The sequence below is a fragment of the Dermacentor silvarum genome, chromosome 5 (genome assembly GCF_013339745.2).
Source record: "Dermacentor silvarum isolate Dsil-2018 chromosome 5, BIME_Dsil_1.4, whole genome shotgun sequence".
Classification (NCBI taxonomy): Eukaryota; Metazoa; Arthropoda; class Arachnida; order Ixodida; family Ixodidae; genus Dermacentor; species Dermacentor silvarum.
This window is the reverse complement of record NC_051158.1, coordinates 126,065,562-126,078,158: the sequence shown is the minus strand read 5'-3', so window position 1 is coordinate 126,078,158 and position 12,597 is coordinate 126,065,562. Positions and strand designations below refer to the sequence as shown.

At 49.5% G+C, this 12,597-nt stretch overlaps 1 protein-coding gene across 1 annotated transcript in view; it reads right to left on the bottom strand.

Moving 5' to 3' along the window:
• The window catches only part of LOC119454400 (neuron navigator 3-like), an 832,501-nt gene that overhangs the window by 143,751 nt on the left and 676,153 nt on the right, over nucleotides 1–12,597 (bottom strand). The window contains 6 exon segments of the mRNA XM_037716347.2: nucleotides 3,438–3,490; nucleotides 5,349–5,478; nucleotides 6,070–6,339; nucleotides 7,296–7,544; nucleotides 9,479–9,613; nucleotides 10,840–11,953. Of these exon segments, the coding sequence (XP_037572275.2) occupies nucleotides 3,438–3,490; nucleotides 5,349–5,478; nucleotides 6,070–6,339; nucleotides 7,296–7,544; nucleotides 9,479–9,613; nucleotides 10,840–11,953 (1,951 nt within the window).

Genomic DNA, 12,597 nt, shown 5'->3' with positions numbered 1-12,597 from the left:
ATTGGTATGGCGAAGCATATTTTATGTGTGTAGGTCCTTTCTATGTAGTTAAACTGTAGAAATGTTGCCAGATTGATGCGTTGTTGTTTTTCGAATGCATTTTCATCTCTTTTTTCATTATTACTATTCATAAATGTTTAGCGAGTTCCGTTTATAAGCTAAAGAATATTTGGCGTCACAGGGCGCTTTTGTGGGAACTTCTAAGCGGTGTAGCTACCCATCTATTATTTTTGTGTGTTTTGGGTGCGATTGCTACTTGATTTGACGTAACACATTGCACCGTATAAGCCATGACAGAGTGTCTTTGCCTGCGGATTAGTTGATTACATTTAACTATTTCAAAGAGCAAAACACCACCACCACCACCAACAACAACAACAACAACAAATACACGGACCAGGATAGACGACAGCTGTCACATGTGCTCTGCGCTGTCTTCAGTCTTATCGAATAAGAAAGCAATTATTAAATGCAATAATATTCAACTTCCGTGCAGTGCAACTGTACAGTGAGCTTAAACGAACATAGTAAATGTTTCAAAGGGCGGAAAGCGTCACGCTAACTAGCGACAGACTTGCAAACATTGCGATTATTACAACCATGGCAGTGTTTCTGCCCTTATCGGGTGCTTGAATCAACGGAAACAATAGTTAGTCTGCAGTAAGGCAGGATTAGATGCGAATATATTGGAAGGCTAACGCTGGCGTCGTAGATGTGGCCTAGCGGGCTTTCACAAGAGCTCCTATACCCTTCCACCGGGTACAAAGTGCTGTGGCGCAAATGAATATATAAAAATATTTCTCAGCCTCGCAGAATTGAAAACGTCAGCGAAGACAATCACATTATATATTTAAATTGGAATGTTGTACTGGATCGCAATTTGTAGAATGAAGAGATTTGTACTTAGAGAGTGTGGGTGCTTAATGGCACATAAGGCAGCATAGAAAAGTTCATTACAGGAAGAACACGACTTCGTTAAAACCAGTTCTCATTAGAAAGGCGCGTTCTTGTGCCGAGGAGACAAAGGCAACATTTTTTTTTCCGAATCGTTACTCAATGAAGGACACATACTACATCTAAACAACGAAAAATCGAGCATACTGACTAGCTGGACGAGTTGATATATCGATTAATCTTGATACAGGCACGTTGAACGAGGGCGCATAAGTCTTGTAGGTCTTCTTCAACTTGTCCCTCGCTCTATGCTGCCTGTTAACAATACGAATAATAATAAAACGGTTTCCTTTCTGTATTTCTTCTATATTATTTGCGTCCAGGTATATGGTGGGAGTTTTCTCTTCGTAACCTCCGAGAGCCATATTAAAGGAAAACACAGATAATAAACAAAACGAAAGCTGTCCAGAAATTTTCTACGCACTGAGCATTAACATGTGGGTGCCAGCCAATTACTGGCTGTTTTACGCTGCCCAATTAGGCGCCTTCTAATCCAGGCGCCCAGCCCGACAAAGCAGTCGTGGCGAGAGGCTTTATTGATTCTCCGTCGCCCGGTGCAAGACGTGTGAGTCACGCTTTGATTCCGGAGCTCGGTCGATTAGAAAGGGCGTCGCCATGCAAATACAAGTGACAAAGGAGGCTAGTTTTCTCAGAAAGCAGACCTCCCAGTCCAGAGAAGAACTTTGCGTTTCCCCCACCTCAAAAACCCGGCCAAATGGGGAAAGGTGCGCAATTAGGCGAGCTTACGCTCAGTGAACTGTGTATGTTTATCCCAATGAAAACCCGCCGTGGTTGCTTAGGGGCTATGGTGTTGGGCTGCGAAGCACGAGGTGGTGGGATCAAATCCCGGCCACGGCAGCCGTATTTCGATGGGGGCGAATTGCGAAAACACCCGTGTACTTCGATTTAGGTGCACGTTACAGAACCTCAGGTGGTCCAAATTATTCCGGCGTCCCCCACTATGGCGTGCCTCATAATCAGATCGTGGTTTTGGCACGTAAAACCCCATAATTTAATTTTAAGTCCCTATTAAATAAGATACGGAAAGAAAATTCGGGTTACTTAATTTCTGAACCAATCTAGCACTGCGAAAGCTGTGGCCGCTGTGTGTCTTATAGAAACAGCGAAAGCAGTCACAACTAGGTTTGTAAACGTATAGCTTGAAATGTGGATCGCTGACGGATCACTGACACAACCACTCCCTTTCTGTGATATTAAAAAGGCTGTCAGCAAACCGCCCTTCAACCTGTACAATGGCGAGGAAGTTCTTTTCTTGACGCGCACGTGCAGACATCGTTGCGATAGCCCTATTTTTGCGCATGTTCTCCTGGTGGCATGTGTTTCCTGCTTATTCGGCGGCCCTTGCAAGTGGATAAACACTGTTAGGTGGCGCTTACCCTTCGTACTCTCATGTCAATCTGTACTTGTTGCACTATCTTATGCTGCAGCTAATTACGGATGTTCTGATCCCATATACGCTTTTCTAAGAGGAATTCAAATGTGTTTAGCCGGCAAAAATTTTCAGGCTATAAGAGGTAAAGTACCGCGGCCGCTCTGGTCACTAACCGCACGTATTCATGATTAGAAAAAAAAAAAACGAAAAGAGAACGCTAGAGAACGAGACAAAGATGGCAAGAACCAGACACAATTACCGGACCATTGTATTGTTTTCGCTGTGTATGGCTATTGCATTCTGTGCTTACCACGCATGAACCAGCCCACAAAAACACAATACTGTCAACGCTTCGCTGCTCGTACTGTGATAGGAGACGGCGGGTGCGCACGTGTATAATTAAGGAACGTATTTTATATCCCGTGACAGTGGCTCCTTTGCACTCTTGGTATGCTTCGCCGCAATACGTTGCGCATGCTTGACTGCGTAACTCATCTGTATTACGGTAAAGCTCACTTTCGGGCACTGACATTATGCTATGCTAAAGACCCTTGCCGTGCTTACTGCTCTTCCAACAGCGAAGACGACGAAGGGGGAGTCGGCGCCATTACCGACGGCGGCGAATCCTTTATTAAAAAAAATGGCACCGAACAGCAGGAAGCTTCACATCAAACGTCGAAGCAGCTAGGCCTCCCGACAGCACAAAAGTGCTACTACGGCTGCCAGTGGATCGGCGTGCGAGAGCGTTTGTTTGAGGCTGCGAGATAATCAAAATGGCGGCGGTGGTGGCTTCAATTAATGCCGTTTCAGACCTGAGGTCACGGCAGAATTTCTGAAAAATCGGACATCGAAGGGTTTCGGCGTCCGAAATTTCAGACGTCCTTGTATACATTGGCTGACATTGACATCATTTTGCGGCTACCTTCGTGTCAGGTACCCTGCGTACTTTAATAGCAAAACGCGCTAATACGGGACCGCAGACTGCAGATAAAAGAAGGCACAGAACACTGCATTGCGTCCCCTGTTAGCGCTGTTTCTTAATAAAATACAGAACATTGCAAGCGTCATCGGTTTCCCCGTAGGAGCTTACCGTTGAGTACAGCGACGAGTTTGTGGAGACCAGGGACAGCGACGAACCGTGGGCTGCACATAACAGGAAAGAGGAGAACAGAACGTGACCGTAAGTCCATCGGACTGTTCCGACCGGCACACCATTACACAACCGTTGTTATAAACTGTGCTTTGTACCTGCATACATCCATGAATAAAACGTTGATTAAAGCACGCTGGTCCAGTATAAGGGAACACCTGGGATACGAAAGGTGACAACTAAGCCGCGAACACCAGATAAATTTCCCAAAATCTTGTTGCTGGGCGTGTTCTCGTTATATAGGTAAGCTGATGCATTTTAGCGGAATAAAAGTTCACCACATGTGAAGGAAACAAAGGCGCCTCTCCCACCCTCTTGCATGTATGTTGCCTTTTAATTGCCATAACATGTATCACGATAAAGTTGTACTGCTCAACTGCAAAATGAACACCGTCTGTATGCACAACATAACCCCATAAGACTGAAACACAGCTCCGCATCGAGGAAACTTAGAACAATTTGTTTACCTTTATTTCTGGCCGCGGAGAGTACACTTGTACAAAACGCAATTGTATTATTCAAATTGAAAGATGACTGCTACAGCAAATAATTATTTATTACCTGGTTTACAGAACTGTCGACAACTCAAAAACTCGCTCTTGCGTATCGAAGAACGGAACTATAGACTACGCGGTAACTTTCCTATGCTTAAATATAAATTCTGAGGTACGAAACTCTGTGTAGCATGCATACGTTGGGCATTGCAGGGATAATTTTATCATTGGCTTTCAGTTGCGTGTCCAACAGCTACTGCCAAGGGAAACGAGGTGACACGAACAAAAAGAACGGCATTGCGTGCTAGCGCAGAACAAAAGACACGTTACACAACGTGCTTTCATGGTGAACAATAGAAGGAAGGTAATGCGCGGCTAGTTATGAATAGCTACAGATGTTACCTTCACTGATGTCGTTTCAATAACACAAGCTTCACTCTCTGCCGTGTAAACAACATTCTCAGGAAGTGAATCCTATGGACACATCACGTATCCTATCATCGAAGGCTTGCCCCCCCCCCCCCCCCCCCCCCCCCAAGAGTTTCAAGCGCAGCACCAGTGCTATGAGCTACATATGCTAGAAAACTCAAATCTACGTTTTCGTGCTATGCAGGTTGCACCGTCGAGCAGGTATTTCATTTTTAACCTAAATAAGACTCGACCAACGCCCAATGATGCCGGGATGGCACTAGCTCCCTTCGCTTTTCGGCACCCACAGATTGTTTTGAAATCGTACGAGGGCCGTTGCGAGTACTTCACAGTGCAGGCATAAGCAGCGAGCGCACTGAATCCATTCCATCCATACAAGTGTTGTCGTCTCGCTCGAGCAAACTGAGCTTCCGACATTGCATTCAGATGACGATAAATTTAAAGCTGGATTTCTCCGTTGCGACATTTCGTGCGTCGAAAACTGCTACTAGTAACGTCATTTTATAACGTGTTTCTTTTACCTTGTGACGTGGCGTTGTGATGTTGAGTGACTTGAGATAAACTTCCATGTTGCTCATACAAAAACGCGCAGCCGGTACCATATCTATGTGCCAAAATGTCATTACTTAAATAAAAGAAAGGATGTCTGTACACTACCTACGATTAGCGCGCTGATAGAACGACTGCAGCGCCAGATTTCTCCCCAGTGGTCTCATCACGGAACTCTACGGCACGGAATGTGGATCAAAGAAATACTAAGTTGACCTTGTCGTATCTGTGGCTTCTCTTGAGTGAATATTTAGCTAGTAAAAATGTTGGTGAGGGTCTGTGAGATGTAGTGATTGCTGCAGTCACTAACCTTTTACTAAGTTTCTTTTCTTATAGTGCGCGGCACGCGAAATAGTGCACGTAAGCGCGCGTCGCTCACCGTCGTCGTCCTTGTTGGCCATCTTGGAGACGAGGCCAGACGCGTAGTGGGACATGGTCATGGAGTTGCGCGCCCCCATGGAGGCAGCGCCGTGCAGCGGCGACGACAGGTACATGTACCGGGAGGCAGCCTGCGATGGCGGATTTAAGGGCACGAAAGAACCGTGTGAGCACAGCGGGCCTCTGTCAAGCGCCACTTTTGTTTTGCCTCGTAGTACATAGGCGCAAACTATAAGGTAGGAGTAGACTGGACTGATCGCTAGCGAGAATGCTACACGCTACCACATGCCTACGGCCAAAAGCATCACGCGTAATGGCGAAGATTTTTCTTTCGTCGTGCGCACTAAGCCTACGCAAAATACTATGTATACACTATACGGCGCCTCCACTACGGTAGATTCGCGCATGGCGACCTACGGAAAGCCAGCGTACAGGGATAGGTGGAGGGAGGCAAGGTATCAATTCGGAGAAGGAAGCGAGAAGAATTCGGCTTCGCCATAGATTAATACTCTGTGATCAGCCTAGGGGCGAGAACGGGCCTTGCACGTATTCTTTTGTTGCACATGGCCATGGTCATCGAAGCATGCAAGTGGGATCCTGTCGGCGTTCATGCTTGCTCAGCAACCTTCTCCGCTTTTGAGACCGGGAGGAGGAAAAGGTGTCGTGCAGAGTGAAGGAAGTGGAAAGGTGCTCGCGTGGTACGGATGACCGTGCGTGTATACCTGTCGCCCCAGGGGCGACGGGGGGCAGGAAGGGGTTCGGGCTGCGGGGGGTTCCGGGGCGGGACTGGGGCAGCAGCTGTACTCGTCGTCGTCGTCGTCTTCGGGTGGGGTCTGCGGGGCGCTGCTGGCCGACCGCGAAGAGGAGCCCGGGGAGCGGCCTATGCGGCCGGGGCAGGTGGCGGTGCCGGACACGATGACGTCGGCGACGCGACGGCGCCGCCGACCGGACAAGTCGGGCGTCCCGCCGGAGGATAACATCACAGACGACCACTACACTCGGGTCGGGGTGGGGGACGGGGATATTGGGGACGGAGTTTGGAAGGTGCGGGGCGTGTTAGGGCACAGGGGAGGAGACACGGGAGGAGGAAACGCACAGAAGGAGGGGGTTAGTTCAAGCTGCGAGCCTCATCTGGTTGGGCTAATATGTATAGCAGGTAGGCTATGGTTAAGACGAAGTCCAAAGTCACGTGTGAAGCAAATACCAAAAAAAAAGACAAGAAATAACGTAGGGAGCCCGAGGGCGGTCTGGTGATTTGAAACAGATCGCACATGCTATATAATATGCTCGTACAAATTGTCTGATGACCTCGTCAGTGCTCGCAGCCCATGTTTCTTCATTTCCTCCTGCCCTTGCCAATCCTAACTGCTTTAATGTTCTGTACATGGAGTGAACACGCGGTCTAGACATTCCAACCAAATCGGTAACATGTCTAATCATGTTTGTAACCCATATTCACTGCATGAACTAGACGCGCGTGCTTTACTATACGAAAGGTATCGCCTATAGATTTATTGCTGGTTGGAAAGCTTTCATTCTTTTTACGACGAAGGTGACACTGGGACTTCAGCATGCATGGGCACTCACACTGCGTTGCGTAGCACTCTTATGGCAGATACATGGCTACGTCACTGAGTGCATGGTCTGCAGCAGTGATAAATGACGTTTACAGCATGCTTGTGTCCTTGAAATTCTGCTCGATTAACAAACGTCAAAATAACCTAGAAAGATTGTGGAAAGATAAGTTCAACACGTCTGTAGTCAAACAACGAAAATAAGTTTAATGTTAGTGCGACAGGATGGTCCGACCCCGCCATAGGCCATATCATAATCAGTCTGCGCCAAAAATCTGTTTAATGTGCATGCAAGATGGCGGGTCTCTGCCCTAATCTGCTCCCTCAGGGAGCATGCCTACTAGAGACGCCAGTTTTTGAAAGCGGTGCCTCACCTGTCCGTGGGCGCTGGACGCCGTGGAAGACAAGGACTCCATGCTGTCGGCCTCGGCGATGCCCGCGCCGGCTGCGAATGGGCTGCGGCCCACGGGGGCCGAGGCAACGGACGCCGAGCCCGAGGTCGGGCTGTGCCGGAGCCACGCGTACGGGCTCGAGTGGTCCAGCGTCATGTAGTTATCGCTCTCGGAGCCCTTGGCCGACGGCACCGACAGGCGCGGCCGGTCCCGCAGTGGGGCCGTACCGTGCTGCGTCACAGAGAGAGGGTGAAGAAAAGAAGTGAAGGTGAGTGATTTTAACACAGCGGCTAATGGCCAGAAATGATACAGAAGGTGTGAGCATAAGTGCGACTCTAACAACTTGCTATAGCAAACACAGGTTTCTCCCGCAAACGGTGCCGCTGACGTTCCTTTTGTTGCTCGTCAATCGCCGCTTCAGGTGCTCGTTCATGATATCGCGGTAGCAAAGCGCAGACACTTGGTGAAGTCCCGGACTGCGCTGCGGCGTGGTTTTGCGGCGCCATTTAACATGCACTCGGCGAGTGGTGACCGTCACCTCCGATACTTCCGTGTCACTTTTAAATGCGAATGCATTTCTTAGTCGGGGCATGTCAGGCGTCTGTCGGTGTCCGCGCGCCGGCAGGTGTGATCTCTCCGCTCTCACTCCCTCTCCCATAGCAACAGCTGCGGGCGCGCGCGCTTATCCTCGCCCCTAGCAACCGTTTCCCGAGCACGGAGTTCGGTATCGCTGCGAAACGCCAACGCCGAGCCGAAGATCCGGAAATGTGTGCTCCATTGACGTTCTGGACGGCAACAAGTACGTGAAGCTGTACGAAGACAACAAGGAACTGATCGAGCGCAAGCGCAAAGAGTACAACCCGGCCAACGATGACGTTCTGGTTGGAGAGTTGGTTGGCCAGTACTGTGCCGAAATGCTGCGCATGCGCCAGGAACAAGAAGAACAACAACAACAGCGAGAAGAACAATCGGATGACAGTGACGTAAATGAAGTGGTGACGGCTGTCTCTAAGCAGCAACAACAAGAGCAGCAACGGCAGCGGGGGGTTGACGCCGATGTCTTGGTTGGTGACTTTAACGTGGACGTGAGAAAGAAGAGCGGCGAGTGGTTGGTGGAGTACATGCGGACAAAGTACTCTATGCAGTGTGCCTCCGCCGAGTCCGACAAGTGTCCGACTACCATTCACGGAAGTTCCATTGATCTCGCCTTTACCCGAAACTGTGACGTGCGCATGCTTCTCAAAAACCCTTTGACTGTACACTTTAGCGACCACAAGGCTGTGATTATGGCCGTCAGGTACAATGACAACACAAACAGGTGCTGATGAATGTGTAAATAAATGGTTATGGTACAAATTCCTCGTCTCGTCATTAATTTACGCCATTAAAATTACTACGCCGTGTACTCTCGGCGCAAGAAATGCATTCGCATTTCCTCACGATTCCCTTCGGGGAGGTGGGGGCAATTTTTTTTATCTCTTTTTAGCCTTTCTTGACCTTTCTCTCTTTTTTTACTGCATGATTAGACATATGACCCACAGCCGGCTTCAGACAGGATCCCAAAAACCTAGTGAAAACGCTAAGTATAACTTGCTATAGTGTACAAAAGCGCTGTGAAGGAGATGGTCTTTTGGTTGATCGATTGATACTAATGTAACGCAGTGAGACGCCACAGAGAACAGCTCCGCATTATTTTTGATGAACGCCTGCAGTTATTCAGCCCGTGCCCCTAAATCCAAATATATATTCGAAAGGTTCCTGCCGGGGAGCAGAAAATATCATGAAATACACGATTGCCCATCGCTCGATCCTGCAGCTTGATATTTCTGAAACTGCGCTCAACGATTTTTTTTTATTTCTGAAAAGTGAAATTTCATAGAAATCAGGCACAGGAAGCTGCGCTAAAATTCTTGTCGATGACGAGACTCGACTGACGTCTTTAGTGCTCATACGCCATGTGTCATGTGTTGTGGTGCACATTCCCCTTATTTGACAGCTTTTGTTTTTTATTTCCTTCCTCTTCTGGCTCTTGTTTTTCTCTCCTCTTCTAGTGGGAGGCTGTGCTGTCCCTTTTGAGGAGGCAACTCCCACCCTGCATCTCTTTATATCTACGTAAGTGTTATGTTTATCTATGCTTGCAAGTTTACTAATGATTCTCTACTCACCTGGAAGCCAGAAAGAAGGACGTAATCTGAATTGGAGATGTACGAAGGCGGCGACCCGTTGAGCATCGTTCTCGTCCCGTAGATGCGCTCCCGCATGGTGCCCAAAGCGGGGGAACCACCGGGGCCGAAGGCAGTCTGTGCAAGGTAAGTTCATTTCAGATCGCACGCTAGCAAATCAAATCAAAACAAACAAACCTACAGTATTTCCACAAGGGGCATTTATTAACTTCTGCCAGACGGTTGTCGCTATTACGGAACACACAGGCTCTGAGCTCCTTAATCGGAATAGAGTTAACATACTATGAAGGCAGTGAAACGAGCTCTTCTTTTTAATTGAGATTTCCGCACTAGGGATAGGAATAAACTTTATTTGTCCAGCGGTTAAGGCTGTTGGTGCCCGGGGCTAGGCTGCCAGGGGTCCATCGCCGGAGAAAAATCTCCGGCGATGTTTAGTGCGGCGATGTTTAGTGCGGATTTCCGCACTAAACATGTTTATTTTTTGCCAAAGTACACCAAACAGATGCCAAATGCTCAAAACATTCCACCGCAGAAATGCGTGCCGGCTGTGACATATGTATAGTCGACGTTGCAACAAAACGTTGCTATGGACATCGTTAAGCCATCACGATCCCCATCTTCGGAAGAATTCGTGGCGCGATTCAAAATTTTGACTCACGCTATGGTCATTTATTGTACACGGATGACGATATGCAAAACCTGCAAGTGTGCTTCTCCACACAGCTCATTGGACGTAACCAATATGGCTGACCGCGGGCTAGAATCTTAAATGAAATGTCATCAAGCGGGTTGCTATTGTCATTCCTGCCAGGCTCCATTCCCCGCGTTGTCCAAGCCACGGCCGCTGGATAAAAAAAGGTGCGGCCTGCAGCATCAGGCGCGTTGCAATGGGAGCAAATGTGACAGCCGTAGTTCCATTGTCGGCCGCTTGGCTGGGCCGAACGGCGCTAGTCATCGACGATGGAACGCGCCGTCGGCTGGCACGCGCGACGGCGGCGTTCCAAGCGCGTTCCTGACGCATTTTCTATGCCGATGCCAGACAACAGCCCCCGACGTGTGGCGCCGCGGCGGATCACACCGTTTTCGATGCACGCGGCAGGCCGCACCTTTTTTTATCCAGCGGCCGTGTCCAAGCTTTCAAAACGCGTGTCTCAGCTCTAACAGTGCTATTTGCGGGAGCGTGGCCATATTGGTTAGGGCAAGTTAGATGTGTGGAAAAGCCTGCTTACGGAATTTCGCATATCGTCACAACGCGAACGTTCTTTACCCGCTGAACGCATGGCTAACTATAATAAGTCAATCAATCAGTTAATGCAGGTACGGAGGTGTTCTAATGCACTGACCTGAATGTACTGCTTGGCATGCTTCCCTGAGGACCTGCCCAAGGAACAGTACTCCGAGTCCGAGTGGGCCGACACGAACATGTCGTTGACGCCGGGCCCCGTCTGCGTACTTCCAGACACCTTGGCCTTGCGCTCGAGCGAGGAACGGCTGGTCCCGCGCGAAAGCTCGCCCGTCCTTGTCAGGCTCGACGTCCGGCACTGCTGGTCCAGTTCCGCCGAGCCGTCCTTCTTCGCCTGGGAGCTGCCGCCGCTGCGACCGCTTCCGGAAGACGCCGTGCTGGACGGGCGCTTCCCGGGGACCATCATGCACGCGGAGGGAGGTCCCGAGCCGGGGACGTTTGACGGCCGTCCCGGAAGCTTCCGGTTCGTCACCACTACCGCCGTGGACGCGTACTCTATGCCGGAAGACCTGACGGGCGTACCTATGCCGGCGGCGGAGGACGTCCGCATCTTGTCGAGCGCCAGGTCGCTGCCAATCATGGCCGTGTCGGCGGAAAAGGACCTCAACTTGGTCTCCCCGCTTCCGGAGGAAGAGGAACCCGTCCTGGACTTGCCACTCTTGGAGTGGATCGCGTCGTGGCGGTTGCTGTCCGCGGACTTGCCAAACTTGCTCGACGACTGTCCGCCGCTCCTCTTGCTATCCTTGGACTTTAGCGACTCCGTGGAATTCGTCTTGGACTGCTGGTGCTGCAAGTCTTGCTGTTGGACGTACTTCTTCCAGTTTGCCGCCGACTGCAGGTGAGGGGGCACAGCGCCTCCTCCTTGCTGCATGAGGGCGCTGGAGTCAGTCTGCATGGAACTGTCCGTCTTCTTGACGTTTGCGTTCCTGCTCCGGATGGACGTCGTCGTGGGCAGCATCCCGCCGCCACCACCACCTACGACGCCGGAACCGGAGGAGTGGTGGTCCGACGTCTTCCGGGTGGACCTGTCCGGAACGCCCTTGTTGCAGGCTCCGCCGGACGTGCCCGACGGCGCCATGCCCGGGTGGTGGGGACGCCGCTTGAGGCATCCGTACGGGTCCGAACTGAGCGACGAGTCGGTCAGGTTGTCGTTGGTGCTCAGTTCGGCGAAGGTGTCGCTTAGGCCGCTGCTGATGGAGCTGCTGTCGTCGAAGCTGCGCGGAATCGAGAGAAGTGCGCGTGCATTTAGAATGGCTACTCTTCTGCACGATTTTAAGCGAACCAACCATCAAAAGCACTTTATGTTTGAAGCATAGAGTGATGTTCGAGCATAGAGTAGTCGACACTATAAAGTGTGATCGCAGTCAAAAGGCTGAGAATGGATGTCACATTAGCTCAAGTAAAAGTGAAATACAGGGTGTTCCAGCAATAAGTAACAGGAGGAAAATGCTTCTAACCTCTCCATCCGATTCTTGAATTAAACCGAGGTACCTCTACGTTATCTTCATGTGGGTTACAGCATTATAAAGGTTTGCCAAAATGAGAAGAATTGGCCTAAACCATTCAAATGAATGAATGAATGAATGAATGAATGAATGAATGAATCAATCAATCTATCAATCAATCAAACAATCAATCAATCAATAATTAAACAACCGCATAATCGTGCTTTTAGACGCCATGAAGTTGTATTCTCAGTGCAGATAAATTATATTAATACTGTGCTTTGTGTTAAACGATATATATGGCAGCACGAAATTTCGCGCACTGATTCACTATAGCATTGCCATAAGCAATGAATTGTTGAATGCTAAAAGGACGGTAAGACGGGTTGATATGAGAGCGTTCTAGGAATAAA